Source organism: Felis catus, chromosome E3, assembly GCF_018350175.1.
Source record: "Felis catus isolate Fca126 chromosome E3, F.catus_Fca126_mat1.0, whole genome shotgun sequence".
In the NCBI taxonomy this organism is placed as follows: Eukaryota; Metazoa; Chordata; class Mammalia; order Carnivora; family Felidae; genus Felis; species Felis catus.
In genome coordinates, this window is record NC_058383.1 from 19541045 (window position 1) to 19567449 (window position 26405).

Consider the following 26405-nt stretch of genomic DNA (forward strand, 5'->3'; position numbering starts at 1 on the left):
TGGGCAAATTGCCATGTCTCACCGTGTTTCAGAGTCCTCAGCTACAAAATGGGGATTGTAACTGCCTCCTTATAGAGTTGATGCAAAGTAGCATTTTGATTATGGGTTGTTAATATGTAAACAGCTTAAACCAGTGCTTGGCATACAGTAAATACTCCATAATGTTGGTGACTGGCACCGCACGGGGTATTTTATACCCAGTCTGGTTCAGTCCTCACGGCAGCCCTGAAGGCTGCACCTTGTTGTCCCCATGGTGCCCCGGAGTGTGTCCAGCATCTCAGAGGTCGCCAAGCGGGAGAATGGTGGGGGCCCTGCGCATGCTCCAGCCCTCAAAGTGCCTACCACCGCGGTGGGAGGGATGGGACATGGGCTGCGTTCAGGCTGCCCAGCTTCTCACAATGAAATTTGACCAGAGAGAAAATGACAGAAGCAGTTAAAGTATCTCTCTGTCAAGGCCCGAGTCTTTTGCGGTTAGTTTTTATGGTTTCTGACACAATGGGATTCTGGTAGCTGATAGCTTTGGTCAGATCTCACTAGCCGAGTAGGGACCCTTCCCCTCCAGAGTGCCAGCTCCAATCCGGCTGTTAGAAGCTCCCTCTCTTCTCCCCCTGATATTCTTAGAAGAGTCCCCCAAAGAGAAAAACAGGAGGCTGCGTTACCACGATGAGGCCGACCAGAGCGCGCTGCAGAGGATGACCCGGCTGCGCGTCACGTGGTCCATGCAGGAGGACGGGCTGCTCATGCTCTGCCGGATCGCCAGCAACGTCCTCAATGCCAAGGTATCGGGCCCCCGGGCCCCTGCCCCTCCCTGGCCTGCCGCCTCGCTTTCCCTCTCCATCGCCAGCAACGTCCTCAATGCCAAGGTATTCGGCCCCCGGGCCCCCGGGCCCCTGCCCCTCCCTGGCCTGCCGCCTCACTTTCCCTCTCGTGGGGAGCTCTGTTCCCTATGTGGCCGCACACAGACACTCAAGGCCCCTGGGACGCTCAACTGTTTTGCTTGGCCACCAGGAGAAACGTTTCCCAGAATCCCACAGATGAATATTCCCGGCCTTGCTCATTTCTTTCCAGCCTTCGGCTAACACACATAGATCTTTGCCTACCTGCAGGCTAAACAGCTCGGCGCTGTTCTTACTCTTCACCGGGAACCTAACCCTTTCTGCTCCCCTTCTCCCGCCCTCACCTGCCTGGAAAACTCCTGTTTTTCTTTCATAACTGCTTATCATCTCTGGAGAGGCTTCATCGATCCTGCCAATTGGAAGTAATTACCGCGTTCTTACCGTGTCCTTCGCACGTGGACTTTTTTTTCACGCTGCTTCTGTTGCTTCTGGCCCCTCTTGGCTTGTGGGAGTGGCTGCCGCTCAAGGCAGGGAGACCGCCCGTTTGTTTCGTAGCCACGGCCCCTAGCACGGTGCTCACCACACGGTAACCACTGGGTCGTTGTTCCCCGAATCTATGTGGGATGGTGACGGTGGCCTCAGCCTGGCTCCCCGGCTTCGTCACGGCTCAGTCCCCGCCTACCGTGCCACAGTCCCCCACACTCACGTCTTCTTCCCGGTCTGTGTCCCTGAACCCTGGCAGCTGGGGAGGGGCTTCCCATCGAGCAAATTCTTCCCCTTTCCTCTGATGTCACTGCCTCCAAGAAGGTTCCCCAGCCCGAGCCAGAGCTCCCCTTCTCACCATGTTCCCCAGAGTAGCCTCACTGACTCCTAGTCTGACTATTCCTGCCTCTTTGCCCTGCTCTGATCTTCTGAGTTTGCAGCAGGGCGTGGGGAGAGCCATCCAGGTAGGCGAACGTCCAGGCAGGCTGGTTCACAGAAGCCGCCAGAGGATGGGCTCTGCCACCGTGTAGTCCAGGGCCGCCTCCAGGTAGTGACACCACCGGCTTCCCTGGTGCCCAGGTTGCGTGCCCTGTCCTCGGGCGCATCAGCCAAGAGAAGCCCCGGCGGAGGTCCCGTGCCCAGAATGCCCTCTGCATCAGGCCTGCTGGATCCCTTTTCTTGACCACTTCTCCACATGCTCTCACCCTCCCATTCCCTCCTAAATTCCAGCCCAGTTCTTCCTCCAGAAAACAACCTGGAGGTGACAGGCTGCCATCCCTGATCTCTGTTCCTTGCCTCTGTGATAGCGGAGAGATGTGCCTGCCTCCACCCACCCTCCTTGCAGCCGGTGGGACCAGGAGAGCCCTGCTTGGTTCTGGGGCAGCAGACCCTCCCCTCATCTGCTTACCTACACACCACATTCTTGGGCCACCTCATTCTGGGGGCTTTCGGAGAATAACCTCGTGATCAAGCCCCTTCCCGTCTTGGTGCTCCTTTCCTGCATGTTTTTGGCGGAGATGTTCTCCTGAGTCTCTGATGGTGAAGCTAATTCAGTGCTTCCGTTTCTACTAATGCACAGAATGTTTCTGAGCATACGCAGTGTGCTCTTAAACCTCGAGAACCGCCCAGCTGACACGTTTGTCATAACCTTCCCTAACATGCTGCCCTTCCAGACAGCATTACCCTGTGCCCTCCGAGTACCTGTTACTTGCCGGAACACTCTTCCCCGCCGGTTGTTGAGGATTTGGCTTATTTTTCTCTGCCCAGCACCTCACTCGTGCCCGGCGCACCGTCAGTGCTCCGTAAACGTGATCCAAGTAAACCCGGGAGGGGCCGGCTTTGAGTGTCCGCTGAGGAAGGAGGCGCCGCAGAACATGCCTTCCCCCGTCCTTTACGATCGTGACCCATAACGCAGGCTCTGGGGATACTGATTTTCCTTCTTGGCTTGTGTGTGTTCCAGGTGAAGGGCCCATTTGTCCCCTGGCAAGTTGTGCGGGACATTTTGCACTCCACCTTTGAAGAGTCTCTGGATAAAACCTCCCATTCGGTCGGACGAAGAGCTCGCTACATAGTCAGAAACCCCCAAGCCTATCTGAACTATAAGTAAGCCGTGTTTGAACTTTCATAAGTTGGGGCCACAGTTACTCCCGTGCTTCTAGTTCGTTCTTTACTCTCCTTGCATCTCGTTTGCCCAAGAGTCCGCTCCAAAATCCAGAGAGAGTGGTGAGTGTGCAATAGCTCGCCCGTAGCCTGCCCGAGTGTTGGGGCCTGTGGGTGAAACCGCCCGTGAGTTTTCAAGGGCTCGGCCTGCCTCTGGGCCGTTTTCCGTATCCGGTGTCTTACACGCTTCAGGACAGCCTTGTGACGTACGTGCTGTTGTCCTTCACTACCCATGAGGAGGCGGAGGCCAGTCAGGCTGGGCGGCTCACTGAATGCATCCCGCCAGCGGCGTGTGGTCAGGCAGAGGCGTCTGCTGAGTTTCACCACTGTCTTCAGCGCTCAGGGCGGTTCTAGATGTCAGGGCCCGTCACATAGCTCCCTCCAGGAAGAAGCGGGGCAGGACCGGAGTCATCGGACCCAAGAGCACTGTCCCCATTACGTCCTCAGCACGTCCTCGGCGTTCCCCTAGAGGGCCGGGTCCGCGTGGTGGTGGTGGCTGGCCGGGGGCCACAAAGCATCCTCGTTGTGGCTTGTCGGTTGCCAGTGAGGCTGCCCACCCAGGCCTCCCTCCCACGGCCAGGGCACGGCACTGTCGCCTGCCCTGTCAGCCCCCGCCACAGGCGTGGGCTCGAGTGGGGAGGACCAGCGGGCGTCCGGGCTGTGCGCGGGGGGGCCCCAAGCGTTGCCGCCAGCACGAGAGCGGGGCCAGGAGGGGGCACGTGGCAGGGTTGGGAAGGACTGCTCCCACCGACTGGTTGTTCGTGCCCTGGGTCGGCAGGAGAGCGTAGCTCGGGTTGACTCTGAGCCGTGGGCTGCCTGCCGTCCGCTGGGTTGTAGAGGGAGACAGCCCAGCCGTGGACTGTGGAGTAAATCACTGCGACCAGTTTCTCACCCTCAGCACGACTGACATTTGGGGCCAGGTCACTGTTTGTTGTGGGGCCATCCTGTGCGCTGTAGCATGTTTAGTAGAAGCCCCGCCTCCACCCACTAGATGCCAGCGGCACCCCACCCCCAGCCGTGACAACCACACACGCCTCCAGATGTCTGCAGGGGCCAGCGCACAAGGGCCTTTCCTGTGGGGAGCCACTTGGCCCTATGTGGAGAATCTTAGACTTTTCTAGAAGGGCTGTGGTCACCTGCTCCAAACCCCTCTTTTTTCAGAGTGGGAACAGGCCCAGAGAGAGGATGCAAGTCGGCCAGGGTGATAGTGCGTTGGCAGTGGAGTGAGTTCTGGAACTTGGGCTTCCTGACCCCTGCCTGACGCTCCTCCGCTTGTCCCGCAGCGGCTGCTGGGCGAGGGGGACACAAAGGGCTGCGGCCCAGAGCCGCAGGACCCGGCACGAGACGTGTATCCACTTGGGGGCTGTGCCCTCACCTGCGAACAGAACGATACAGCCAATGTTAGCCATCCCTGGCCCACCCGCCCCGGCCCTCGGCAGGCAGGTGACCGTGGGGCCCCAACACCTCACCGAGCGCTAGGATGGAATGACAGCCTCCACCTTGCAAGCTCTTTGTGGAGGTGCAAGTGCCCGGCTCATAGCAGCCCTGCAAACACGGGTTGCCTTTGCCCATGCTTCTTAGTGGGCAGGTCAGACTCTCCTTACGTCGCGGAGAGACAAGGATGTGTAGCGGACAGAGAGCGCTTTTGGAGATGAGAGCTCTTTCCCGTAGTGACACCAGGGCCTGTGTGATAGTTTAACATTTAGAGCACATCTTCACATAGGACATCTCATTTGGTCCTGGCCAGATGCCTGTGAGGGCAGGCAGGCGGGAGTCCCTGTTCTCAGTTTATAAGTGGAAGACGGAAGCTCGGAGAGGCCGAGCGTGTGACGTGTGGGCGGCCACAGACCTGACTTGACTCGGGGTTGGCTGACCCCAAATCCTGCACTGTTAAGAGCCGTCATCACCCAGCAGGTATAAGGAAATCGTACTCTGTGTTTAGCCAAGGCCAGATGTGTTAGAACAGGAGCCTTCCGGCGACTCTGAACACAGACCTCGTTACAAGCCAGACCTCACGGCCGTCCTCCCTCCCTGCAGGGTTTGCCTGGCCGAGGTGTACCAGGATAAAGCACTTGTCGGGGACTTCATGAATCGAAAGGGCGACTACGAAGACCCAAAGGTAGGCCCCCCTGGGTCATCAGGCTCAGCCTGCCCTGAGGGCAGGGGTCTCTGGGTTCCCGTCTCGTCCTGTGGGTCCCGCAGCGCCTCCGCTGGCCTTACAACATGGATGTTTCTCCCGCGCATCTGGGAGATCGGCTCCTTAGTTCTGTGGGTTTGGCCCCCGTTTGATGTGGCTCTAGCACCGGTTCTCAGAGGTGGTTAGAATCTGACACGCCACTTTGCAGTTGGGCCTGTTTCGTTAAGAAAATGGCCGCTCTTCGAAAAGTCCAAACCGCTGGACTCCCTGGAAAGTTAGCAGACAGGACGGGGCCTGAGTTTTCTGGACACTTTGTGGGCGGGCTGGGCCGGCGGCTGACAGGAGTGAAGCCATCTTTCCAGACCCAGATTCCCTGCCCTGTGGCTCAGAGTCTCCTCATCCCCCGCTTGCCGAGCCAGCCCCGGGCTCTGTGCACGTGTGTCAGGCCTGGCGCCAGGCAAGGCCGGTCACAGCAGAGACCCAGCCCTTCTCAGGGAGCCCAGGGCAGTGGACAGGCAGAGAAGTGACTCTTCAGAGCAGTGCAGTCACCCGAGGGGAAAGCCCAGGCCAGCTGAGGTCGCACAGGGAGTACTGAGTACTTTTGGTGCAGATGACGAAACACAACAACCCCACGGGGCTTCCAGCTGTTTCTCCCACGTGCCCAGCACCTCAGAAGAGGACAGCCCTGTGCGGGCACAGCAAAACAGAGATGTCATCAAGGCCCCACGTTCAGTCTGTCACTCGCTCCTGGTCCCTAATGGTCAGTGTTCATCCTCATACTGGCCACCTCGTGGTTGCCCCCTGACAGGTGGAGCTCCGTCCTCACCCCAGAATCCCGGGGCAGGAAGGATGGGGAGAGGGTGGCACTGGACCCTGGGATCAGGGAGGGGCCAGCCTTGCCCAGAGGCCCCTGAGGTTGCTGTCATTGGTTTAGATTCATCTTGACTCCTCCTGGGAGGCTGGGCCAATCAGATCGGGGCTGGCTCCAGGCTGAGAACGAATGGGGCCCCGGAAATGGGCTGCCAGCAGCATCTACTGCAGAGGGCTTCCGAAGGTGTTAGCACTTAGCCTGGACTCCAAAGATGAGGGACCCACCGAGACAGAGGCAGCAAAGGAAGGGGGAACAGGGCGCTGGGGAGGGGGCCACAATGGGGCAGGAGCATGCCCTCCTCCTGCAGCGTGGGACAGCTTGCCCCCCTGGGGGACGGATTAGAGGTGAGGCAGCAGGGAGAGTGATCTGTGCCCTAGTCTGGACTGGGCTGGGTGCAGCGCAGGGAGGGAGGGAGCCACTGGGGGTCCACGGTTGAGGGTGGGAGGGGAGGAGGAGGAGGCCGAGGCCGCTGTGCTCAGGGTGAGCCAGAGAGGAACAGAGCTGGGAAGGGGGAGGCGGCAGGGGAGCACGGGCCGGGCCAGCTGATGGGTGGCGCGCAGCTGTGGGAGGCTGCAGGGATAGGGTGGGACACACTTGGGCCTTCCTGGGGCCTGGGGCAGAGCTGGCAGTGCAGGAGTGAGGGCTGGCAGCGTGTTCCTTGCCCGAAATCCCTGGGCCCAGTGGTGTCTGTCACCTTCCCAGGTGGATTCAGCAGGCTCAGGAGGCAGGAAGGCAGAGGAGGTTACGGTTCTCGGTCCACATTTCCGGGGGGTCGCTGCTGGTAATTTGTGACAAGATTTCCCTTGACGTATCAGCAAAACCTCCCTTCAGGGAGAGAAACGGCTTAATCTCGTTCTGTCATCTTGAAAGGTTTGTGCCAATGAGTACAAAGAGTTTGTGGAGAAGCTCAAGGAGAAGTTCAGTTCAGCCCTGAAGAATCCTAATCTTGAAACCCCAGACACACTCCAGGAGCTGTTTGCCAGGTAAGGTTCTTCTGGGAAGTTTCTGTGTGACTCTTATGGGGCAAGAGGAAGAGTCACCGGCCACGGGCGTCTCCCCTGGTCAGCAGTTCCACGGCCTTGCAGCTGACCTGGCTGTGTCCCCTGACTCTGAACCAGCTCGCCTCCTCTCGTGGGCAACTTGAAAAAGGAGAGGCCAGTGCCATCCCCAGCACCCCACCGGGCGCCCCCATTCCTTCTCCCACAGAGGCCCTGCTACTGACTTAATCCGGGCTTCTCCGCGCGCCGGGTGTGCTTTTACTAAGATTGCTCGCTTGACCTAGGAGGACACTCCAGGATAGAAGTAGCCCTCCCGAGGCGGCAGCGCTTGTGACCCACAGGGCCAGGGTTTGAACTTCGACGGTGGGCCTGATTCCAGAGCCCCAGCTCTTTCCAGCTCGGCCGCTGGGCGCCTGGAGAACATACTTGGGTCCGAGCACGGAACCCGTGAAGTGTTTTAAGTCTTGAGTTCTGTGATCCAGGCCTGTTGCCACTGCCTAATTCACCCGTGAATCCCTTCTTACCAGCCCCATCGAGGCGGTCCCTCTGGCCACTAGATGTCTGAATTTCTTCCTGTGGAGAGGACGTTCATCTGTTGGTTCCTGTTTGGGAACCCTAGGACATGGTTCTAGGGGCATTTAGCCCCAACAGCTTCATCCGGAGATCTCGATCTTCCATCCGCCCAACAGACAATTTACGTGGTGCCCGCGTATACCAGCGAGCGATTTGTAGTTGTTTTCAGAGTTGACGTCAGTGCCTTCTTTTGTGTTTGGGGCTCATTTTTGCCGAGTTCCCCAGAACTCTCAAAGGGCATGGTTTATGTTCAGTCTTAAAGGTGTTTCATATAGCCCACATATTTTCAGTAAATTTACGAGGCAACTTTTAGTTATAAAAAAAATGCGGTTAAAATAAAGCCTTTTTACTTTTTAAAGGAGAGTTCATGAACCATCTGGAGGAAGGAAGAAGTCCCGCCCAGTTGTAACAGTTTAACACTAAATTTGATCTGGAGCATTCTGGCAGGACAGGCAAAAAAGAAAATGGATCCAAATACTTTGACTAAAACCAGTTCACATTTCCTGTTAACTAAATTTTAGGAAGAATTCACTGTTGCCAAGACAAATTTTGACTTTAGAATTATAGAAGCCAAAGAAATGTCTTGCAAATGAACAGCCATTATTTTTTTTAAGTGAGTTCTGCGATTTTGTCGTACATTGAATTGCCTGGCTCTGTAATGCAACGGCTGGCCCATTGGACTTCTCTTCTTGTATTTGTTTGATTGGTAGGAACACAAACAACATTACTTGAAGCTCAGAAACACAGATGGGGACATAGCCTGCTATCTAATACAGCTACTCCCTCTTTTGAGATATCTTCTTCCAGACATCTTTCTTATGCTTGTCTTTAATCCTGATGGGCCCACGATTTTAGATCCCCTTCCCTTGACAATTAGCGGTGGCTCTCTGCCAATAGGCACTTTTCCGTGTTGCTTCATAATTGTCCATAAATGAACACTCCTCATTTTCTCAACCCTCTTTTTACCAGCGCGCTCGTTTGATGAGCGGAGTATGGTATTTTCTCATTGTAATTGACGCGTACGTGTTTGAATGTTAACGAGTTTCACATTTTCTCCAGCACGGTCGCCAGCAAATGGCCACGTTAAGCAAGCATCCGTGCGGCGAAGGTCTCCTGGTTCCACTGACATGCTCTCCTTTCGTCCCTTATGCAGATACCGAGTTTTGGCGATTGGAGACGAAAAGGATCTGACCAGGAAAGAGGATGAACTTAATAGGTAGGTACTGATTTACTGAGTGCCTTTCCCTCAGCCCATGATGCCGGCTGCCTGCGGCCTAGCACAGGAGACACCCTGGGCCCGACCTGGCCTGCCAGCCGTCTTTGAAGGTGAAGTTGTGTGCGAACGCGGCCTGTTCTGTGGGTCGTCTGTGCTGGTTTCATCCTGCAACATCAGGTCAAGTGACTATGGCAGAGACCACACAGCCCTCGAAGACCGAAATATTTATTATCTGGCCCTTTCCGGGAAAAGCTTGCCCACCCGACCCTCACATAGCAGTGGCTTAGCCTTAAAGTGAGTTGAGGAGACAGTTTCAATTCTCAGCCCGTGAGCTTTCCTCGCAAAGCTCTGATTAGAAAGCTCAGCTGGTTTTTCTCATGTTGGATAACCAAGATTCAGTTTGATTTTAGCTCTACATTTCAATGAGAAGCCTCTCCTTTTTGGAGAAGAACTTGTTGGAGGTTGGATGAAAATGGGGCACGTGGCTGGGCCAGTCAGTGGAGCGTGCTACTCTTGATCTCATAGGTAGGTAGGTAGGTAGGTAGGTAGGTAGGTAGGTGCACTGAAAAAAATCTCAGCCCTAACTACATTTGTCAGTTGTCACGTACACCTGTTTCCAGGGTACGGCACCACTTACCCACTAGACTCAAACGTTTTTTCCTGCAAACATGGAGCGGTTAGTAAGGCTTAAAAACCACCATGTGTTTTGTTTTGGTTTATGAATAGTCTAGGCATTCATAGCACTTTCATGGGATGCAGCACTTTTTGGAAACAAGAACTGAATCCACCCAAAGTGAGCAGTGCCCGTGGCCCGCGGCCTCACGTGCTCTGCCGCCCACCCCACTGTCTTTCAGCGTGGATGACATCCACTTCCTGGTGCTCCAGAACCTGGTCCAGAGCACGCTGGCCCTCTCAGACAGCCAGATGGAGTCCTGCCGGTCGTTTCAGGTGGGTAGTGGGCACCTGGCGGCAGCTTTGCGGGAGCGCTGTGGGGCTCGCCCTGTCAGAGGCGGGAGCCGAGGGAGGCCCTCCTCGCTCATTCTCTTCTCAGCTGTGCGGTCTCGGGGGTCCGATTTCCCCTGAGACTCGCGCCCTCACTTCTTTGATCTTGGAAGTGTGGCGGCAGGATCCAGTGACCGTCCCCCCGAATCCTTCCTGTGCTGAGGTTTAAGGCAGAAACTTAGGCAGAAGAGGAGGTGAGCCGTGACAAAGGACTGAGGCAGCAATTGAGCTGTACAGCTTATCTTCTCAAATCAGAACTTCTAAATGTCGAGATACTTTGATCCCTGGAGATCACCGTGCGGGAAGCCTGCCTTTCTCTGGGCCACGAGCTTAGATCTCTCCTGAGAACGTCTTAGAACGTCATGCTGCTTTATCTTGGCTGAGTGAGGGTGGAGGGCAGGCAGGCGCTTCTCCTTGAACCCCATCCCGAGCCTGGGGAGGTGCTGGTATTAATTAGCACTCGCTACAAACAGGAAACTTGCGTTTCCCAGGGCGCGAAAAAGCAAACGCCCACGATCACACGACTCTCCGTCGACCCAGAGTCCATGTGGCTCCAGGGCCCCAGCGGAGAAGTGCTCAGAAGGACCTGCCCCCCACCCGAAGCCAGTGCCTCCCTTGTTTTTGATGGTCGCACAGGTGTATTCCAAGTGGAGCCTATTTACTTTTGTATTTGACCTCCAAATCTGAAACTCAGTTTACGTTACCAAATCAGCCCAGTTTGGAACACGAGAGGGACAAATATGAAAAAAAGGGATGGTATTATTTCTTTTTTTTTATTTGCTTCTATTTTTTTTTTTTTATTTTTTTTTAACATTTATTTTTGAGACAGAGAGAGACTGAGCATGAATGGGGGAGGGTCAGGAGACAGGGAGACACAGAATCTGAAACAGGCTCCAGGCTCTGAGCTATCAGCACAGAGGCCGATGCGGGGCTCGAACTCACGGACCACGAGATCATGACCTGAGCCGAAGTCGGACGCTCAACCGACTGAGCCACCCAGGCGCCCCTGTTTCTAATCCCACTGATGAGTTCAGACAGGTAGTGTCCCAAACTTTGGGTACCTCCTCATCCACCAGGGAGCCCTTGCAGCATGTGGCCCCCAGGCCCCGCGCCCAGAGACCGCAGAGGGGGTGGGATCCTCACAAGCATGCTGCCGGCCCCAGGATTCTGACCAGGGTCCTCGGAGCACCCTGGGGGAAGACACAGTGTAGACCCAGCTTGGACACTGCACGTATCTTCCAGATGGTGCTTGTTACTTTGGCCACAGAGGAGATGAGGAGCACTGGGGGGAAACGGAGCGATTTAGGGAAAATACGTGACCCCGTGTGACCTGGTGGCGCTTCAGAGCACCACCCCGGCCCGAGTCCTTTTACAGCAACGGCCAGGCCTCTGCAGACTCAAGACTGAACGCTCTTTCCATGATCCGTGAGATGCAGCTGTGGTGGAGGGGTCCCCAGTCATCCTGTTCTTGCCCCCCTCGGTGCCACGCAGCACTTGAGCCACGTTTATTCACGCGACGTGTGTACGTCTCAGAGTGGGAGGCTGGTGGTGGTGCCTCGCCCCTCCTGCATCCCAGCACTTTACAGATAAAGAGGGCAAAGCCTTGTGGGAGCCTCAACACACAGAGAACAAGAATGGAACGGGGTGGGGGGGGGGCAGAAGTCCCAAGCAGACGGCCCCCAGTCTGGCCCTGGCTCTGTCTTGTCAGACCCAAGCTTGTTTAAAAAGAAAAAAAAAATGTTTTTAATTTACTGCCAGCATTGCCCATGAAGATCCCAATTTCCGACTTTATACCTGTGGCCATGGAGGGACCTTTTGGCTCTTCTGCCCAGCAGGGATTCGAGCTGGACGGGACCTCGGGGGTCAGTCCAACCGCTCATCACACAAGCAAGCCCAGCCCCAGAGTTAACGGCCAAAGCCAGGTCCCCGCGTCCCAGCCAGGGCCTCGTCCCCCGCGTCATCCTGCTGCTGTCCCTCCTCCGGTTCCGTTGGCAGGCGGCGTCTGGGTTCTGGTGGGTGGTGCCGAAGGCCTCATCACTCTCCTTGCCCCCCGGGGGCGTGGGAAGTTGCGTGAGGCAGTGCCTGGGCCACAGCAAGAGGCGGGTGCTTCGTCCGTGACTGCCCCGCTGGCACTGAACGCCGGAGGGCCATCGGGGATGAGGTCAGAGGCCTTATACGGGACCCCACAAGGCTCCCTGCAGCCGCAAACTTCCGGAGGTGCTCTGCAGGGAAGCAGCCACTTCCGGGGGGGCCGTGGTCGACTGTCTGCCTCTCGCATATCTGGCAGGCTGGGCCACACTCGCTCACTCCCCAGGCTTGGTGTGAGTGCTCCTGCACCAGCAGTCATCTGGGGAGCATGCCCATCACACAAGGCTTTTCTTTTTTTCCTTTCTTTTTTTAAATACAATTATCGTCGAGTTGACTAACATACAGTGTGTACAGTGTGGTTTTGGGGGTAGGTTACAGGGCTTTTCACAGGAAGTGGAGGCCAGCTCCTCCCTCCCCAGAGGAGAGGAATGATGGCAAATTGGCCCCTCCCCCGCCTCTTTCCCCCTGCCCCACGCAGTGCTTTCCCTTCAGGCCTGATGGTCTGTGCACCATGCCTGACGTCAAAGCTCTGTCTAGAGACATCGAGGGTGGTGTGTGGGCCTCAGACTGACAAGACCCAGTGTGTGCCCAGATCCCCCTCCGGCCAGCACCCCGACTGACTCCTGCCTTGGCTCTGCTGATCTCCTAAGTCCCTCTGCCATGGCACAGTGGTGAGGTCACTGGACTTGAGGGTGAGGCCTCGTTCTCGCCCCTTCTTGGTCCCACCCCTGCCCAGCAATGTGGCCTCGGAAGCTCCCTCGAAGTCCACGAGCCTCTGTCTTCTCTGGCACTCGTGGTTCTGGGGGCGATGCGGCAGAGAACCTTCCGAGCCTAAAATGCTCAGACTGTGACCATACTTTTTCCTGGCCAGCACTTTTGAGGAGACAGGCCTAGCAGGAACTGTCCTGGGGTCTAGTGGATGCTGGACATTTGCCGTTGGGCCAGTTGGCCAGATGGTGTGGACGGAGTAAAGCGGACGTGTTTGGGAACATACTGTGTGGGCGGAGCCAACCAGACGTACTAATGGGCTGAGTGAGGAGTAGGGAAAAGGGTGATATCAGAGATGATTCTCCGTTGACTCCCACTGTCTTTTTTTTTTATTAAAAAAAAATCTTTTTAACGTTTATTTATTTTTGAGACAGAGACAGAGCATGAACGGGGGAGGGTCAGAGAGAGGGAGACACAGAATCTGAAACAGGCTCCAGGCTCTGAGCTGTCAGCACAGAGCCCGATGCGGGGCTTGAACTCACGGACCGTGAGGTCATGACCTGAGCCGAAGTCGGCCGCTTAACCTACTGAGTCACCCAGGCGCCCCAACTCCCACTGTCTTTTTATCCAAGACTTAGCTGTGGGGTGCAGAGCAGTCCTTTCTCCCAGCTGCCTGTCCCTCTCTGTAGTCTCTGGGGTGAGACGTGATGGGAGGGAGACGTTTGAGGGTCGGAACTGCTGGCTTCCTCTGGGCACTCTCGCACCACACCCCCAGGTGTCCTTGTCCCCCTGTGGGCCCCTCCTCTACAGACCAGCTGTAGCGTCTGCTCCCCCCGCCCCCCAGCTGCGGGACCACCTTGCTCACCCGCTGCCTTGCTGTGTCGCAGACTTTCCGCCTGTACCGGGAATACAAGGACCATATTCTGGTGAAGGCCTTCATGGAGTGCCAGAAAAGGAGCTTGGTCAACCGGCGCCGCGTCAACCACATGCTCGGCCCGAAGAAAAACCGGGCTCTGCCCTTCGTGCCCATGTCCTACCAGTTGTCCCAGACCTACTACAGGTGAGCCCTGGGGGGGGGGGGGGGGGGCGCTGGGGAAGGCGCAGGGTGTCACCTCCAGGGGGCGTGGGGCCCTCCCGTGGCCGCAAGTGCAGGGTGCAGCTTCTGGAACGAGTTTCCTTCTCTGCGCCTGTGCCACCTGCTGTGGGGATAAGGGCAGTGCTCGCAATGGTTTGTTCTGGGACATTTACCAAAATGGGTTTCTAACGTAACAATTCGACTAACGGCACAGCCTCGTGGTCGGGCCTAATCGGTCATTCTCACAGCTCAGAGCTGCTCCGGGCTTCATCTTGAAGCCATCCCATATTTTCCAGACTCCGTTTGCAGCGCACCAGCCACCTGAGTGGTGGTTTGGGATGCTGTGAGTCACCTTCCGGAGCGCCTCCCGACGGGAGCACCCCTCACAGCGTGGTCCGCGGCCGGCGTGGCTGGTCTTGGTCACCCGCTCCGCATTTTGTGCCACTGGCCTCCTTAACCACACGCATGGAGAGGAAATCTGTGGGACAGTCCCGGGAGTCTCCTCTCCTTGGCAGCCCTCGGCCTTGGCTGGCCCCCTCTTCTCCAGGCTGTTCTCCTTGTCCATCCTCAGATCTGCACTGAGGTCGTCAAAAGCAGAAGAGCAGCAAAATGAGGGGGTTTGGGTTTTCTTAGGCATCCCTTTGCCCGTAACTCCAGACGCCCACGCCTTTCTTGAAGGCCCCTCCCGAGTGACCTTCTGCGCCCTTTGCCTTCCTGGGATGCTGCCTGCTGCAGTAAAAAGAGCCGTGGCTTGGGAGGCAAGAGACACGGGTCCAGGTCCAGCAAGGCCACTTCTCGACCGTTTTTCCCCTGCAGCATTCTAGTCTGTGAGCCAAGGGGTGGTGTTCACATCAGGAAGACCTCCGGGTCCCTCCCTGGGACCTGGGCCCGCATTACAGCGATATGGGAAGGCACGCTTGTGGACAGAGACCAGGCCTTGACTGTGCAGCCGCCTCATGGAGACAGTGAGACGGACACACTCGTGTCCGCTCATCTCCCCGTGGTTCAGGGCTTGCCTCGCGTAAAGGTTACCGTTAACAAAACGTGCATCCGCCTTCCCCAATTTGACGCCTGTTCATAGCGAAAGGCTGCGAGGCGTGGAGTAGCGGGTTAGATGAAAGGCCACGGCCCCTCGGTGCGGGTGTCCGGTGAGCAGGGAAGGCACACGCAGAGGGGATTGGAACGCGGCGCCCTCACAGAGGCGGAAAAGAGGGCTTTGCGGGGGTGCTGGCGTGGCCAGTTTTGGCGAGGGTCTGAAGCGCCCATAGCCCATCCACGCGAAGCCCTCCAACATCCCGTCCTCAGTTTGGACCTTACCTCCGTTTCGTCCACACAGGATTTTTACTTGGCGATTTCCAAGCACCGTCTGCACAGAATCGTTCCAGTTCTTCAAGAAAATCCTGGCCGCCGGCAAGTTGGACCAGCCTGATAATTTTTCCTTCAAAGACCAGGATAATAATGAGCCTGCACGCGACATGGTGGCATTTTCTCTGGACGGCCCCGGAGGACACTGTGTGGCCGCCCTGACCCTCTTCTCTCTGGGCCTCATTTCCGTGGACGTCCGGATCCCGGAGCAGATCGTGGTGGTGGACAGCTCCATGGTGGAGAACGAGGTCATTAAGAGGTAAGGGCTGGGGTGTGAGCAGGTGGGGCACGCACGCTGCTCTGAGCGCAGCCGGGGCTCCGGCACCGGGGGCTTCCTCTCAGGGCCACGGCATCACAGCAGCCACGCCCTGGGGGAGTGGCCACGCCCCGGCTCGTGCGCGGTCCCCTAGGTCCGTTTTCCTCTCCCAGCCTGGGGAAGGACGGGGGCTTGGACGAGGATGACGACGAAGAGGAAGACCTGGACGAGGGCTCTGGGGGCAAGCACCGGGCCATCGAGGTGAAAGCCCGCCAGGCCTCCCACACCAACTACCTGCTGATGCGGGGCTACTGCGCGCCCGGCATCGTCAGCACCCGCAACCTGAACCCCAACGACAGCATCGTGGTGAACTCCTGTCTGGTGAAGTTCCGGCTCCGCCGCACCCAGGCGCCCACCCGGCTCTGGCCCATCGGTGAGTGGCACCGGCCGCCCCACGCTCCGACCCCCCTCGCCCACCCCCGGGCCTCGAGGGGGAGCCTCCGCTGGCCAGCCCTTCCCCTCCTGGGCCACCCCCCCAGGGGCCAGGGGCCGTGTTAGAGCGGACCCCGTCTTCTGTTCCTTTCCCTCAGTCCCACGTGCAGGCCTACAGCCTCAGGTGGCCCCCTGGGCCCCGTGTCCTGGCCCACTCCCACGCAGCCTTGTCATACTGCCGGTTCCCTCCATCGCTTGAAATCACATACTTTCACAAACTGCTTACGTGTCACTTCTGACCTCTTGCTAGGACAATCGGGTGTTCGGCTGATACTCATTGTCTGTTACCTCCCTCATTTACACTTTTTATACTCTTTCTGTCTCTTCTGTTAATTACGTCTGAAGCTCTAAGTAGCCTGCTTAAACCTTCCGTTCCCACATACCCTGAACGTGAGGCAGTCTCTTCCTCTCCCCCCACAGAAAGTGAACACATTCGGGCCCCTTCCCACCCCTTTCCTGCCTCCGCCTTTCCTTCGCCTTCCCCCGTCGGGCTGCACGGTGTTTACTTTCAGTGTCAGAACCCCAGTTAGTGTTCTGTGCTCTGTCTGGAGTTTGGCTTGGGCGAAAACGTGGTCCGTGTGACCGTGGTCGTGGCAGAGACAGCTTTTACGGGAAGAACGCACACCGGCCCCGCTTGCGAGAGCACACGTGGGAGTTGGGGGCGGGGGCCCGCGATGTCTCCTGGGGTCTGAGGAGCAGGGAACACGGGAGCACCGACAAGGCAGGGCCCCCTCCGGGGCTCCGAGGCTGCACTTCTCACACCCTGGCCCCAAGGGACATCAAGGGACACTTGTCGGGAGCCTGACTGCCAGGGGCTGTGCCCTGTGCAGCCAGAGGGTGACCCCTTGCTGTCCAGGGGGCAGTGAGCTGGCGTTGGAGCCCGTGCTCCGGTGTGGGCTGATTCGGGTCTCCCTGTCTTCACAGTCACATCTCTGGAAGAGCTCCCCGTGGGAATATCCTGCCTCCCCGACACTTTCACCAGGCTGATCAACAGCCAGGAGGGCCCCTGCAGCTTGGATGAGTTTGTCCACCAGGTGGAGCTGTCCGGGTATGAACCTGGAGACGTGTGCGCGGCCCTGGAGGTCCAGGGGGCCATTGCAGCCACGGGGTGCTTCGGGGTAGACCGAGTGGAGCTGAGCAGGTGGTTCTCCGCCTTCGAGGGGACAGATGGCGAGCGCACCAGGACCTTCGCAGACTACGTCCAGGTGAGCCGTGCTCTCGGGTCACCTGGGGCGGCTGCAGCTCAGGGGCCGGATGCACACAGTGGGTGGGCGTGGCTTGGGATGCGTGGTGGAATTACTTGCCAAGATTAAAAATAGGAGATTTTGCCTAAAACCCAGCTTTGGGATGTTAGAAGGTCTGGCAGCCTGGGCCCCGGTGCTTCAGCCACACAGCACGGTTGGACAGAGCCAAGTAGGGCCATGTCCGCGGCCGTGACTCCTGGGGATCCTGCCCCTGGCCCCGAGTACTCACCCCTCTACCTGCCTGGGCCCAGTTTCATCAGGCACCCTTGAACCCAGAGAATGTCAAAACAGATGGACCTCTTAAATCAAGTGCCGTGGGGCCTGGCTCGCCCTCCTGTGTGTCGTCCGTAGTTGGAAGCAGTGGGATGCATGTCAGCTATCGGTGATGTCACAGAGATGCCTGCCTTGCAGCGTTCATGGTGGGGGAGGAGAGTAGAGACCAGTGTTCCTGGTTATCAAACCAGTTTTTAGGAGCACAGGACAGGAGAGAGGGGTCGTGACGACCATTCACGTGGTGTTTCACTGGTCACATAACTCCTGCCTCTGGAGCTCTAGGAGGTAAACCGACACGGGTCAGGCGGCTCCCTGTGTTCCCTGCTGCCCAGCCCCGGGCCCCAGGTGGCGAGTGCCCGCATCACCCTCCCCACCAGTCCTGCCTGATCTGGTTTCGGGACGTGAACTGGGGCAAGTTTCTTGAACCCTGACCTATGGGTTTTCGAATCTGGAAATGAAAAGAAGGACCACCCAGCGTTGGTGCAGTGCCTAGATCAGAACGAGGACCTCGGAAGCAGGGCTTGGCATAAGTACGAGAGGAGTTCCCGCCATTCATGTGGGAACGGTCATGGCCTTTACAGAGCTCGGGGCGTTGAGTCCCCTGGAGGACGCTTTGATGGCCGCGTCAAGGGCACAGCTTCGGTTCCCCGAAGTTCACACCAAGCCTAGAGAGGGCCACACGGCCAGCTGGCACCCACCTGGGGCTGGAAGGCAGACCTGGGCCCCGAGTTGTCCGTCCTGGAGGGACTGGGCTTGCCGTTTGCTCAGGGCATTCAGACACATCGGGCAAGGGAAGCGGGCGTGAGGGTCGTGGGGTCCCCCACAGACCCAGTGTGTCCCCCGCTTCTCCTAGGACCTCTTGGAGTACCACCAGGTGGTGGAGGTCGGCGGCAACACTGTTCGCCTGGTGGCCATGGCCTCTGCCCAGCCCTGGCTCCTGCACTCGGTGCGGCTAAAAGGCAAAAAGGAGGATGTGGACGCTCAAAGAGAAGACCCCCGGAGCCCCCGGAGCACCAAGAGGCGTGCCAGCTGGACGAGCAGCGATGTGGCCCATCAGGGTGGGGAAACCGACCTGGAGAGTCCCCAGAAGCCCCCCGCTAAGAGGCCCGCGCTCCAGGATGTGCGCTTGGCCCTGAGCCCCAGGCCCAGAGCAGAAGAGGAGCCGGAAGCCCCGGCGCCTGCTCCGCCGGCAGCTCCCGGAGACGCGGGCGTGAGGGAGCCTGCCCCGGGGGCGCTGGAGGCCGGGCGAGAGTTCCAAGAGAATCTGAGGGCAGCCAGCCCTCTAGGCCAGGAGCCGCTGAGCTGCCAGGCCCAGCTTCCAGAGGGATCTGAAGACCCCAGAGGTACCGAGCCTTGTCGCCCGCCCACCCTCCCCCACCTGCCCATTCTCTGCCCTCGGGTCCGAGCAGTCCCCACAGGCCGCCGGGAACCTGCCCCCGGCCACAGAAGGCGGTTGCCTCCAGCCTTTCCTGTCTCTGCGTAGAAAGGTCTCGCCTGCATCCGCTTACTGCTTCCACTAGAGGGCTTCAGACTCCTCAGTGGGGGTGGGGGTTCTAAGCGTGGTCACCGGGGTGCTTCTGGAGGGCTGTGTGTGCCAAGGTGTCCCGTGCGAGGGAGCGGTGCCTGAAATAGGAGGCGTCTCGCTTTCCGTTGGGACCGGCTGACGCACGGGGACTGAAACCTCCCCCGTGGCGAAAGCGCTCCTGTCTGGGCTCAACGCGGGCCTCTTCACGGGGCTTCAGAAGGTCTTTGCCTGGGGTTTATGCACAGAGCTCTGCGGTCAGGGCTTCTGGGCGGGAGGGGCTCGCTTGGCTCCCCTTGTGGGGGCTCCTCGGGGCCCTGGGAACACCCCTCACACTCGCACGCCGTGGCCCAACCCGGCTTCGTTCTGGGTGTGCCGGCTTTGTTCCCTCAGCCCCAGAGCCCGCACGTGCGTGTCGCACGGAGGGAGGAGGAAGAGGCGGACTCCGCCCCTTAGTCTCCCTTGTCCTTTCCCTCTCCTGTCAGGTTCGGCAGAGAGTTCTGTGGCCGGCGGCCTGTCCCAGGCAGCATGGGAAAAGTGAGTGTGTGCCCAGATTCGGGGGGCCTGGGTGGGGCATGGGTGCGACGGTGGGGAGTATGCCCCAGGGTCCCCGTAGCGATCATCACGTGGAGGTGGTTCACAGTCGGGCACAGTGGTTCTCGGCAGGGGGGACCTGCAGACTCATGGCACGTTGTCCCGCTTGCTGGGGGCACAAGGCAGGAGCTTCTCGCGTGCGGTGGGCGAGGGCCCGAGGTGTGGGCTTCTGCAGTGTGGGTCCATCTGGAACCATGGCCTTTCTGGTGGGGGGGCACCCCCACAAGTGCGTACGCGGCCCTCAGCTTGGTGGGGCCGAGCGTCCTCGGCTCAGATGCAGCCCTTCCAGGGCCCAGGCAGGGCAGGCAGAGCCAAGTGTCCAGCCGATGCCGGGCCTGTCCTGTGCCTGGACCCCGCGCGGCAGACCGGTCCAGGGGATAGGGGGCGGGGGGGCTGCCAGATATGACATGGAAGTAGAGCTTCCACATAAGGACCCCAGCTTGGCCCAGTGTACAGGCAGCCATTGCCTCAGGGTCCGGGATGGAGCTGGTGAATCCAGAAATTGAAGCTCTTTTCCGTCCCCAGCCAGTGGGGGTCCGGCGGGGGGCTCATCGAGGCCTCGGTTGAGGCTGAGGGGGAACGGGTCCCCTCGGCCGGTGATCCTGGGCCCCGGGGCCGGGACTCCTCTGTCCAGTGGGAAGGGCCTCGGCGTCCCATCTGGGGAGCGGTGGGTCCGCGCGTCAGCGAGCCTGTCCCCTCGCCCGCCAAGCCCGACAGCGGACTGCCGTCCCCGCAGGGACTGCGAGGGCATCTCGTTCGTCGCCCGCCCGTGGCGCATCGTGGACGGCCACCTGAACGTGCCGGTGTGCAAGGGCATGATGGAGGCCGTCCTCTACCACATCATGACCAGGCCCGGCATTCCCGAGACCTGCCTGCTGCAGCACTACCAGGGCGTCCTGCAGCCCGTCGCCGTGCTCGAGCTGCTCCAGGTGCGGCCGGGCCGTCGGGGGGGTTTCTAGGATGGGCCTGAGGGTGCCGAGACTCCCCCCACCCCCCCCAGAGAGTCCTACCCCCCAGCCCTGCTGAGGGACATGTACTCCCCACCTTCCCATGAGCCCCACGCCTGTGTCCTGTCCCGGCCCTGGGGCCCTGTGTCCTGCCCCGGCCCTGGGGCCCTGTGTCCTGCCCCGGCCCTGGGACTCTGTCTCCTGCCCCGGCCCTGGGGCCCTGCAGCTCCCAGGATGGGGCAGAGGATGCGATCCACAGGTAAGCCCGCCAACCTGGGTGTCCCGCTGTCTCCAGGGCCTGGAGTCGCTCGGCTGCATTAAGAGGTGCTTGCTGAGAAAGCCCGCGGCCGTCTCTCTCTTCTCCAAGCCCCGGGTCCAGGAGGCCCAGGCGCCCTCCAGCTTGAGCGACAGCCCCACGGTGTTCTACGAACCCACGCTGGACTGCACCCTGCGACTGGGCCGCGTGTTCCCCCACGAGGTCAACTGGAACAAGTGGATCCACTTATGAGGCGCGTGCGGTCACCACGACCCCCCTTCGCACCACTGGCTCCTGAGGAGGGGCTGACCGGTGGGGGGGAGGGCTCCACTTCGCCCCCGCGCGCACCCCACCCTGTCCAGCGCACAGGGGCAGGTCAGCGCCAAGCCTCCCCTCCGGCCCGAAACTCAGAAGAGGGCCACTCGCCTGCCCGCCCCAGGGCTCCCTCCGGCTGGCCTGACACCCCGCTAGGTCCCAGCGGGAGCTGTCGGGGAGCAACCGCCAGGAGACTCCGGCCCCCACTCTCCCCCTCTTGTTCCCAGGGCATCTCGGCCCTTGCTGCCCGCACAGACACTGCCCTCGACGCTGCAGCCTGCCTCCTCTGGGGGGGCCGGGTTGTGGCGAGTTTGAGCGGCCCTCGTGGGCCTGGACTCCGAGGGCTTCCGAGTTGTGGCCGCCGTTGGGGAACAGAGCCGCCTGCCCGGGCCCCTGGATCTTCGGTGTGGACCTCAGCCTCATTGTCCTTTGGCCGGTGAGAGATCGGGAGCCCACGCCGCTCATGCCTCCGATGCAGATTACAGCCACCGTGGCAGAAAGCCCGAGTGCCCTGAGTGGCAGGGCCCCGGCGGGGACTTCCTCCGCTCCAGGCAGGACATCTGACCCAGCCACCCAGAGAGGACCCTGCGCTTCCCTTTTTATTAGCCTGGCGAGCCGCCCGGCAAGCCTGCAGCGGGATGGGTGCTCCTTCCTGCTGGCTTGCAGCCCAGCAGCCATGGAGGCCTTGGATTTGTTTGTTCTTTTCACCTCTTTTCTCTTTAAAAAAAAAAAAAAAAAAAAAATCTCTTGGCATGTATTTATTTTGGTGTTTTTTTTTTTTAATTAAAGTGAAGTCAAATGCATTTAGTTTGATGTGTTTCCTAGAGACTCTCTGATCCCCTGGGGGATCCCCTGCTTCCACTTGCAGAACAGCCAGAAATAAATGTTCCCAGTAGAACCAGAGGAAGAGGGGGTGGCCAGCCCTGGGCACCGCCTCGCCCGCCTGCCTCTGCCCTGAGAGCCTTTCTTCTCAGCTGGGCCCGGGCCTGTCCTTGACAGAAGTGACTGGAGGTATGCCAGGCCAGCAGGCTGCAGAGGTCACAGGCCTGTAGTGTGGGTTTAGGGAATGAAGTTCTCTTTCGCTCTCTTCCCTCCACTCCCCTTCTTCCTTCCGTGTGTGTGTGCGCATGTGTTAATTGCCAACATTTTTAAAAAATTGGGCATTTCACATTTTTTAAAAATCCAGAGTTTTACTTTCTTAAAAAAAATGGAGAGATCCAGCAACAACTGTATCCACAGCCAGAAGTGTGGCACATGCCCCCCTGGTCCCCAGGGTCCTGGCCCGGGCCCGGCCACATGCCCACCAGCTTCTCCAACTTAAAAAGCAGCCCATCTGGGCCATGTCTGACCTGCAGCACCTGACCTGGCCCAGCTCATGGCCCAGTGTCTCTATCCTGGGACCTGGACCCTGGACCCTGGTCACTCCGGGCCAGACTCCAGGGTGACAAAGGGCAGGATGGGGCACAGGGTGGGGAGTCAGGGTGAACCCCAGCACAGCCAAGAGCGGGCCACGTCTTACCATCATTTTTTTTTCTTTTCTCATTTTTACTCAAATGTAAAAAATAGCATTTAGGGGGATTTTTTGAGATCAAATAGAATAAGAAGTGTTATCTGCTCTACAAACAGAAAATACTTTACAAATGCCAGGTGCTTCCTTTGGGAACACATCATGTGGTAGAAGGAAGGTGGGGTCATGGGAACCCAGTGTTGACATTCACATCTCAGAGCCTTAGTTTTCTCACTTGAAAAATGGGGTAGACTACCTCTCATGGGAGGACCAGATACACTGAAGAACTCCCAACTGTGAGCACATGGTAGGGTTCAGCAAAGTTTATCTTCTCTTTTCTTTCTCTCCTGCCCCCTGCCCAGATGAATGATGGTTTGGGCCTGTGTTTGGGGGTTAGCACATAGGGATGAAGGGTGCAGCCCTCTGGTGGAGAGATGGGCTTCTGTGACCACTATTTCACACTCCACAGCCAGCCATTCTGTGCAAGGATGATCTGTTCCTCCCACTACCTACCTGTGCATCTGTCCATCTGTCCATCCACCCATCCATCCATCTGTCCATCCACCCATCCATCCACTTGCCCACCCACCCATCAATCCACCCATCCACCCACCTACCCATCCATCCATCCACCCACCCACCCATCCACCTACCCATCCACCCATCTACCCATCCACCCATCCACCCATCCACCCATCCATCCATCCACCCATCCGCCCACCCATCCACTTGCCCATCCATCCATCTGTCCACCCGTCCACCCATCCATCCATCCACCCATCCACTTGCCCATCCTCCCATCCATCCATCCATCCATCCATCCACCTACCCATCCATCCATCCACCCACCCATCCACTTGCCCATCCATCCATCTGTCCACCCATCCATCCATCCACCCATCCACTTGCCCATCCTCCCATCCATCCATCCATCCACCTACCCATCCACCCATCTACCCATCCACCCATCCACCCATCCATCCATCCACCCATCCACCCATCCACCCATCCACTTGCCCATCCTCCCATCCATCCATCCATCCACCTACCCATCCATCCATCCATCCACCCATCTACCCACCCACCCATCCACCCATCCACCCATCCACCCATCCATTCATCCATCCATCCATCCAACCACTCACTCACCCACCCAGTCATCCAGCCACATCCATCCATCCACTCAAGTTCATCCATCCATCCTTCCAAGTTCTACAAAGTGTTCTAGGAACCACAGCAGAGACCAGAAGGTCTGAGCACAGATGCCTTCAGGGGTCAAGCAGGTAACATAAATGACAGGAAGAGGAGCCCTGTGTTAAATATGAGCGCTAAGGAGTGGTAGAGGCTGTGGAAGACTAAAGTGTGTGTGTGTGAAGGGTGGGAAGAGTTCACGTTTGGACTGAGCAGCAAAGGCGGGGGTGAGGAGGGACGCTGAGCCCAGAGGGCAGACATCCTGTTCACCCTGGCCTGCCCCTCACTGGAGGCTGGCACCACAGGGCCCGGACACCCGTGCCTCTGTCTTCTTGGTGTCCCCAACCTGCAACATGGTAATCCAGTCTCTTTAAAACACTTAAAACAGTACAGTAAGACTTAAGCCTCCGAGTTCCTTTCCCCTGAAGACCTTTTTCTTTGTGCTTCCCTTTTATGCGCCCCTGGAACACGGGCCTGTGATGCCATTTTTACATAAAATGTCCCAGGGATAAAGCTCACTCCGCTCCCCCCGTGGGGTCCCTGGCACACCCACACATCACATCTCCCGCTAACCGGCAGGAGTCCCCGGCACAGGCCCCCATGTCCTGAATGTCCCCCCTCCTTTCCCTGGGGGTGAGCACCGTCGTTCCTGGTTTCCCCCACCGAGCACCCTGGCAGCTGCCTCCCCGAACTCCGCCTCCCTTCTTGTCCAGCCCTCCTGGGTGCCTCCACCTGAGTCCTTCTTCCTCCCCTTCCTGCCTCGTTTCTCACCTGGGCTGAGAGTGATCTCTGCCTTCTGACCCTTGACCCACTTCTGCCAGAGATTTTCCAGTTGTGCTTGTATGCGTGGATCTGTGTGCAGACGTGTAGGTGTGTGGACGTGCATGTGCGTGGGTGTGCGTGCACACGTGTGATCTCCCTGCTTGGTGAGATTTCACCACCCCCACCCTCCAGGGCCCTGTGCGTGTCCAGCCGCCCAACGCGTAGCAGTCAGCCCGTGTTGAATTAACGAAAGAACCCCATCAGCTCACTTTGTGTCCTCACCCCCATATTCCCACTGCGGAGGGTTGCTGTGACCATTGTACAGGGCCATATAAGCCACCTGACCCCAGCCTGAGGCCGCTGCCCTCCAGGGAGACGTCAGCCTAGTTCCAGTGGTCACCAGCAGGTGGCAGCACTGTTCGCTGCTCGTTCAGCGGACTCTCCAGAGGTCTGTCCAGCCTGGGCTTCGGTTGAGATCAAATCTCAGCCTCTTGCCACTAAAGATGGGGGAAATCTCTTGCCACTAAAGATGGGGGAAAGACCCCATGGTGTGAGCAACAGGGGAGGGTCTCCTGCTCCATTTACAGACTTCCAAGCAGGCCCCTGTCTTCATCTCTGTATCCCATTCTGTGGCACTTCCAGGGTCGGGGCCAGGTGGCCCTCTCCTGGTCTCGGTCCCCTCCTTCCTCTCTGCCCACTGCCTTGTCAGAGGATATTCTGCCTTTGATTGATTCACTCACTCACTCATTCACTCATTTACTCAGTATTTGCTGAGCACCTGCTCTATGCCAGGTGCTATTCTAGACTCTGAGACATAGAAGTGAATGAAACAGACAAGACCCGGGGCGCCCGGGTGGCTCAGTCGGTTAAGCATCTGACTCTTCATTTTCGCTCAGGTCATGATCCCAGGGTCACGGGATCGAGTCCTGCGTCGGGCTCCCTGCTGAGCATGGAGCCTGCTTGGGATTCTCTCTCTCTCCCTCTCTCTCTGCTCCTCCCCCACCCTCTGAAAATAAACATTTTAAAAAAATTGTAAAAGAAAGCAAAGAGCAAAATTATCTTTAACAACAACAAAAATCCCAAAAAACAAACAAACAAAAAAAGACAAACCCCTGTGCTAGTGGGATAGACAGTAAAGAAAATAAATCAAAGATATAGTTTAGAGCTTAATAAAAGGTTATGGAAAGAAAGAAAACTATGTCGGCGGGGGGTGCTTTGGCTTTGAGTGAGGGGCCCTGGGCAGGTCCTGCTGAGAAGGTGACATCTGAGCGGAGACGTGGTTCCTCTTGTTTCCTATTCCAGGGTTGATGTTTCTTGACTGCAGAAGATCCCTCTCCCGTTTCCTTCCCACTGAGAACGCAGCTTGCCTCCTCCTGCCTTCTGGGTGTGATGGGCTCCCGGGACGGGAAATGCATGTGCTGACTCTCCCATCTTTCCTGTCCCCGGATTTTCCGAGAAACGTCCGGAGCAGCCGCGGTTGGATGTGCCCTACACGGTTCCGGTGGCCAGTCCCAGGTGGGAAGGGGGCAGAGGCTTCCCCTGCAACAGGGAGCCTCCAGGAAGAGGCTCTGCCCCTGCTCTGCTTTCTTGTGTGTTGGCCTCATCCCAGGTGAGCGGTCCCTCCCAGCAAGCTGAGGGACTGATGGCTGTCCCCCACCCCCTGCCCAACGACGACGGGGAAATTGAGGCTCAGAGACAAAGAGCGACAGCCCAAGGCTGTTCGTGAGATGGGACGGAACCTGGTCCTCTGGTCTCAGGTCGGGAGGGGAGTCCTCACGAGGCTAGGACACTCCCCACTGCAAGTGACACAAAACCATCTCAAACCCACGGAGGCCAAAAAGGGAAACTCACGGCCCCTCAGCCCAGTCGGGCCAGGCTGGGTTGTGCTGAGCTAACAAGCAGCCCCCTAATCTTGGTAGGTTACAACAGGGATTTAGTTCTCACTCACGACTCGTGTCCCTCTCGGGGGACCTGGAGACTCCGCTCTCCGTGTCTCCTGATGGAGCAGCCCCCAGCTCACCCGTCACGGTGGCAG

General features: G+C 58.3%; 1 protein-coding gene across 2 annotated transcripts in view; it reads left to right on the forward strand.

Annotated features, from left to right (window-relative positions):
* The window catches only part of GTF3C1 (general transcription factor IIIC subunit 1), a 75525-nt gene extending 53812 nt beyond the window's left edge, over window positions 1-21713 (forward strand). Inside the window, exons 24-37 of one of the 2 annotated variants that reach the window (XM_045047781.1) lie at window positions 622-863; window positions 2779-2921; window positions 5016-5097; window positions 6857-6969; window positions 8711-8773; window positions 9628-9721; window positions 13459-13631; window positions 14983-15270; window positions 15441-15700; window positions 16684-16964; window positions 18130-18619; window positions 19284-19335; window positions 20129-20321; window positions 20635-21713. In XM_045047781.1, the coding sequence (XP_044903716.1) occupies window positions 622-863; window positions 2779-2921; window positions 5016-5097; window positions 6857-6969; window positions 8711-8773; window positions 9628-9721; window positions 13459-13631; window positions 14983-15270; window positions 15441-15700; window positions 16684-16964; window positions 18130-18619; window positions 19284-19335; window positions 20129-20321; window positions 20635-20847 (2687 nt within the window). In that variant the 3' untranslated portion in view covers window positions 20848-21713. The remainder of the gene's footprint in view (window positions 1-621; window positions 864-2778; window positions 2922-5015; window positions 5098-6856; window positions 6970-8710; window positions 8774-9627; window positions 9722-13458; window positions 13632-14982; window positions 15271-15440; window positions 15701-16683; window positions 16965-18129; window positions 18620-19283; window positions 19336-20128; window positions 20322-20634) is intronic. The other variant, XM_011290562.4, reaches the window with a different exon arrangement.
* Window positions 21714-26405: the final 4692 nt, after the last annotated feature.